The sequence below is a fragment of the Triturus cristatus genome, chromosome 2_1 (assembly GCF_964204655.1).
Source record: "Triturus cristatus chromosome 2_1, aTriCri1.1, whole genome shotgun sequence".
Lineage (NCBI taxonomy): Eukaryota > Metazoa > Chordata > Amphibia > Caudata > Salamandridae > Triturus > Triturus cristatus.
In genome coordinates, this window is record NC_140581.1 from 523,875,040 (window position 1) to 523,881,039 (window position 6,000).

The 6,000-nt window shown below is 41.7% G+C and overlaps 1 protein-coding gene across 1 annotated transcript in view; it reads right to left on the reverse strand.

Moving 5' to 3' along the window:
• The window catches only part of TMEM167A (transmembrane protein 167A), a 117,763-nt gene extending 115,646 nt beyond the window's left edge, over nt 1-2,117 (reverse strand). The window contains exon 1 of the mRNA XM_085632422.1: nt 1,978-2,117. Coding sequence (XP_085488548.1) covers nt 1,978-1,980 — 3 coding nt within the window. The 5' untranslated portion in view covers nt 1,981-2,117. The remainder of the gene's footprint in view (nt 1-1,977) is intronic.
• Nucleotides 2,118-6,000: the final 3,883 nt, after the last annotated feature.

Below are 6,000 nucleotides of genomic sequence, written 5' to 3' on the forward strand. Positions count from 1 at the left end.
TGTAAGCATTATTGGATTGTTGTTTTCAACTTAATCTATTTGGCCATTATGATCAAATTCTAAATGTTGTAAAAAACATTGTGCGTTAATATACAGGAGCTATGCTATATAAACTGGCAGCCACAGGCACAGTTACCTTGCAGACAACAGGGTTGCGATTTGAATGGTGCAGCAGCTGCAGTAGCACTGGGTACAAAAGTTGTCAGAACTCTAAACATGTAATATTGCTATATTTGACTTATAAACAAGCAGTCACAATTGCAGTTACCTTGCAGTTAAAAGGGACTTGATTTGAATATTGCAGCAGGTGCAGTGGCACTGGGGCCAAAAGCTCTAGGGACACCACCAAACCTCTAATATTGCTATATTTTACTACTAAACAGGCAGTCACAAGTGCAATTACCTTGCAGACAACAGAGTCATTACTTACATGGGGCAGCAGTGGCATTGGGCCCAAAAGTTGTTAGAACTCCTCTATGCACCTAGTATTGCGTTATTCTACTACTATACAGGCAGACACAATTGCGGTTATCTTGCAATTAAAAAGGCCTTGATTTGAATGGTACGGAAGGTGCAGTTGCACCGGGGTCAAAAACTCTAGGGACCCCACTAAACAAACGCAGAATATTGCTACATTTTATTACTAAACAGGCAGTCACAAGTGCAGTTATCTTGCGGGCACTAGGGTCATGATTGGAATGGCGCAGCAGGTGCAGTGACACCAGAGCCCAAAGCTCTAGGACCCCCCTGTAAATACCAAATATACAATATTTTACTACTAAACAGGCTGTCCCAAGTACAGTTACCTTACAGGCAATTCGATCAGGATTTGAATGGTGCAGCATGTGCAGTGGCACCAGGGTCAAAAGTTATCATAACGCTTCTAAACACCAAATATTGCTATATTTTAATACTAAACAGGCAGTCACAAATCCAGTTGTCTTGCAGGCACTGGGGGCATGATTTGAATGGTATAGCAGGTGCAGTGCCACAGGGCCCAATAGTTGTTAGAACTCTTCTAAACACATAATATTGCTATTACATCAATTAATTCTATTAATACCCTCTTTCATTTCATTGTTCAAAATTTTCCAATTACTTACCCTCACTATACCACTAGTTACAGCACAATGCACATAAAAAGTCATAACATTTTAACAGACTTTCTGTAATATATATTGCAAAACTACAACTTACAACAAAAAACTGCTTATTATTAAACACATAGGCGAAAACCGATGCATTTGCCAATGTTTGTTCCTTACACATCTCTGCTCCTTAGAATTAGGTGGCCCACACTATGTCAATGCATTTTATTTTCAATTAATTAATTTATGGCCGACACATTAAACAATACTTGAGAGGAATGACAGCGTTTCTGTACTTAAGACATTTCTAGAACTAAGTTAATTTTATTGAACATATAATTTGTGAAGATAAATCCAGCTCCAGAAGAATAGCAAGCTCAAACATATTGAAACGACCGAAAGTACGCACGTGATCAACAGTTTAATTACAAACAGGTGACTTGTTTTACAGAGAACACTCCACTGTCTCGCTCTGCATTCCCCTACGCTGCTCCCCCCACCCCTGCCCAGTTCTCTATCAACCCAGTGCTTCCAATCTCCTCACCAGTGCAAAAATCTATACCCTGCAGTTCTCTCACTTCTGGTTTTCCCCGACAACCATCAACTTGCTGCATAGCATCTCTCTGTCGAGCACGCCTTCCTTGCAGACATCACAACGTTGTCCTAAGCAGCCCCACCTTGCCCCTACACAGTAATGTGTCTTCTTCAACCCAGACCCTATAACCCTTCTCTCCCTTGAACAGCCCTCTGTAGGGCTCTCTCGCCACTGCCTTGCAAAAATATCCGTCTTCACAATATTTATGTCCTCCTTCAAAGTTACGCTGCTCTGTCACGGCTAACATACTGCTTCTCTCTAGCTAGCACTTGGTGAGCCTTTAGTTAAACTTACCATAGTGGCAACCTGTCACATCACCGGAAAAGAAACTGCTACGGCACTGGCATCACGTGACTACCACGTTTCACAAACAGAATCGCGCATGCGTTGTTTCCTATCTCAGCCCCGCCCTCCCTCTTTAGCTATACTTCTCATTGGACAGCATCATCAGCTGGTTGGCTATTTCCTTTTGTTTAAGTCAGCTGAATATAACGATGTCGAGTGAACGCGGTCGATGGGTGAGGGTAATGCAATTTTCCCTGAGTTAGCAGGGCTACTCGGTGAGATTAGAAGGGAGTAGGGAGAGAACGGAGGCGGCGAAAGGTGGTCATAAGGTTAAGGTAAAGGCCGTTTGGATTAAGGCAATGGAGCGCCAGAGAAGGGGAAACCTTACTAGAGACTTAGTGGAACGAATGAGAGAAGAGAACACCGAAACTAGCCACCGGAGCAACCACGTAGGTAGAAGAGGTAGAGGGATATATCATATATGAGAATAATCGGGTAGGGGATGCGGACAAAAGAATAGTGGAGAAGCGAAGTTATCTGCTATATAGTCATTGGCTCAATGGATAGTAAAGTTTCTTTGCTGTTGCTCGGCTGCTGGCCAGGTAAATAGTAATGTATCTTTGTTATTTGCATGGCTGACGGCCAAACAGAATATCTTCGCTGCTGTTTAGCCAGCCAACTGAAAAATAGTGTACTTTCCTTGCTGCTGGACAAGTATTTTAGAATTTCATTTATTTAGCCTACAGATGGTTGAATAGCATTGAAAATACACTATTTACCAAGCAGCCGGCTAACTATCCGCCACCTTATTTTAAACGCTTAGGAATAAAAACAGGAGCGGTATACCTTCTCTTTATGCGCTATCTGTCCATCACTGCATGTTGCCAAGAAACTCCACGCTTTGTCAGGGTGCTGGTAAAATAGCCGACATTATGTAAAATGTGGCTAGTGGCCGTGTGGATGGCAAGTCAACCTCACTATTTATCTGGCCGCTAGCTAAATGGCAGGAATGATGTATGTACTAAGTGGTATTCGCTGTAGCGACAGCTTCAAGTGAAGAAACACCTATACATGGAAGAAGTGAATAAACTACTCCAGCAGTTCTAGGGCCCCAGGATAACACAGTATAGAGCAAAGCTTCCTTCCAACTGCAACATTCTACAGTTCTGAACTTATATCCGCAAAACATTCTGCGTCAACTTACATAGTTAAGTTCCCAAGGTACTTAGCATTTATGTATATAGCACTGGCTTTGCAAATATCAAATGCATCTCTCTGTTGGCTAGCTAAATAGCAGGTATGTGCTATTTGGATGGGAACCTTGTAAAGAGCAAATAAACTTCATTTTTCACCTGGCTGCTGGTTGATAAGCAGACAGTATGCATAATTTGGCCACTATTGTGCAAATAGAAGAACTTCTCTATTTACTGCGCTTCTTTATAAACTGCTTTCATTATGTATTATTATGCCTAGTATAGATTTCAAAAGGCACCTGCCACCAGGTAGAACTGCAGGCAAGGACTGAATACCATCAGCACCTGTATCCTTATTCAGTTTGTGATAAGATTGCCTTAAATAACATTTTCGCCCGAACAGCACTAACTGAATGCCACTCCGTTATACTCAGGGCCATGACACCAACTTGGAGGGCCTATTATGGAGCTGTCACAAATATTCCTGCTCCTTTATCTGAAGCGATGGCTGATGGGAAACATGATTCGATTCTTTGCAAGACTAGGTGAAGCTGTTTACTTCTCTACAGCATTGTACTCACTCCTACCATAGGCGCAACTAGAGCCAAATTTCGGGGGCTACAAAAAATATCGGGGGGTGGGGGGGGGCTAATTCTTCCAGTTAAAGGCAGAGTGGAGATGAGGGGGGGAAAAACAACAAAGCCTCGTTAACACGTAAATGGTTCTTTAAAGACCTGTGAAGTACTCAGGTGTGGCTGCCATAAGCTCAAAAACTCTCTGTGTGCCCGGGAAGCTGTCTCAGCCTGGGCTGACACACACAACATGGGGGGGTGAAGCCCTTTGAGCCCTATGGGCGTTGCATACCTGACTCCTACTCACAAAGTCATGAGAATGTCGCAGGCCCAAATATGGTATTAACAAAGGACTCCATGCTATCAGAATACATATTTTTCTGTCACAGTTTTCGTTCAAATAATCAGTGCATTCTAGAATTAGTCATTTTGGTTCAGTTCAATTAAACAAATCAGACTGAAACACCTGAACTCTATAATTTTTATAAGCAAATGCTTGGACTGGAAAAGTTGGATGCCAATGACATAGTGCCATCTGATGTTTAGGGTTTAAAAATAGAAACAATTGCCCAGGCCCACTTATACAAATTAACAATGCAGTATAGTTTAAAAGCTTCTTTCTGATCTCATGACAAAAGGGAGAAAGCTATATATATTTTTTTACAATACTGTCCATGTATGTAGCCAAATGTCAGTCAGTGTGCTTTTCAGATGCTTCCATAGCTGTGTTTGGCAAGTAAATATTAAATATGACTAAATGACTGTGTTGTTGGTAATGACATCGTCATAAGAGTTATTTCTTTAAAAAGAAGTGCTGGTGACAGTGGATAGCAACAACAAAATAATACTTCCATCTCTAAACCAATGTGGTAACAAAAAATATATTTGGGAAATTTGCATGAACATTTGCATTGTTTTCAGAATAATCACCATAAGAAGGCGAGGGAGTAAAGGAGCGTAATCATTTTAGTAATTATTTCATTTCACTCCTAAGATCAGAAAAGTAACTAAATCAAAGGAATATTCTCTACATGGCTGTCGGTAATTTTGGCTATCTCATCACTCCACCCCTACGCCCCAGTTAACTGAACAGTCATGCATGTCCTCTGCAAGTGATCCATCCTTATGTTTTAATATATTGTGGGGCTCTGATGACTAGGGGATACCCAAACTCTGCCCATCCTGAGTGAGATTGACTGCTGGCCCATCAACCATAGTAGATATATATGTGACAGGTTCTATTAGCAGCAGTTAAATACTGCATGGGAACAAGACTTAAATTATGTTGCTGTTGCGAGATTGGCTATTGGTTGTCTAGACTCCCAAACTATGGTCTCTTGCCTTAATGAATGTCAGCTCATTATGGGTGGTTTACTGATACTGGGTGAATGGTGTGGTACATTTGAGCCTGGGTACTTGCTGCACATGTTGGTGGCTCTCCCTTAGCTAGGTGTTTTAGTCAATAGTAGATATGCTAGCCTATACATACTGCTTCCTAAGCCCACCTTCCCGAAACCAGTTGTAGATGTTGGATGACGAGATGACTGCCAATATATTCCCTTTACCACTTTGGATTTCCTCCTGCTCTAGTAAAATCCACCTATCTCCTGCTGTTGGTCTCTGAGGCAATGAGAAGAGATGGAGAGGGATGCCAGGCCTGGAATCAACAACACAACCTTTACCAGTCCATAATCATTTGACCATTGATTCTTGGCATCAAAACTCCGAAAAACTTGGACAGCAAAGAGAAGAACACTTCTCCAGAATTGTACAACTCTATATTAAATAATACGTTTGGTGCTTCTTTACCCTGATATAGTCTCGAATCACTTCTGGGTCCTTAGTTTAAAAAACAACCTTGTTGGTTGTGTATAGTTGATACATGGCCTATGTGAGAAACATTGGGTGGCATGTTAGAGGGTTAGAAATGTGCTCCAGTCATTCCATGGAAAACTTGTGATTGTGCTTAAGCATGAAGTGAATCAGAGCTTTACGAGAAATAGAGCTGCATTTTCAGACACATACCATTTTCTTGGTGGTTTTGCTAGGTTACTATGGTGAGGGTTTTTAGTGTGGCCTGAATGAAATCACATGGGATGTTCAAATGATTGGTCCAATTGTGTGACCACAGTCTTGATAGTGTTTTTATTAGGGATGGGTGGAACTCGCGGAGTTGCATGAAACCTCAGCAAGAATCCCCAGAGTTTTGCGAACATGCGGAAATTGGCAAGTTGAGCTGCCTGCTCTGTTTTTTAGCGCCAGGAGAT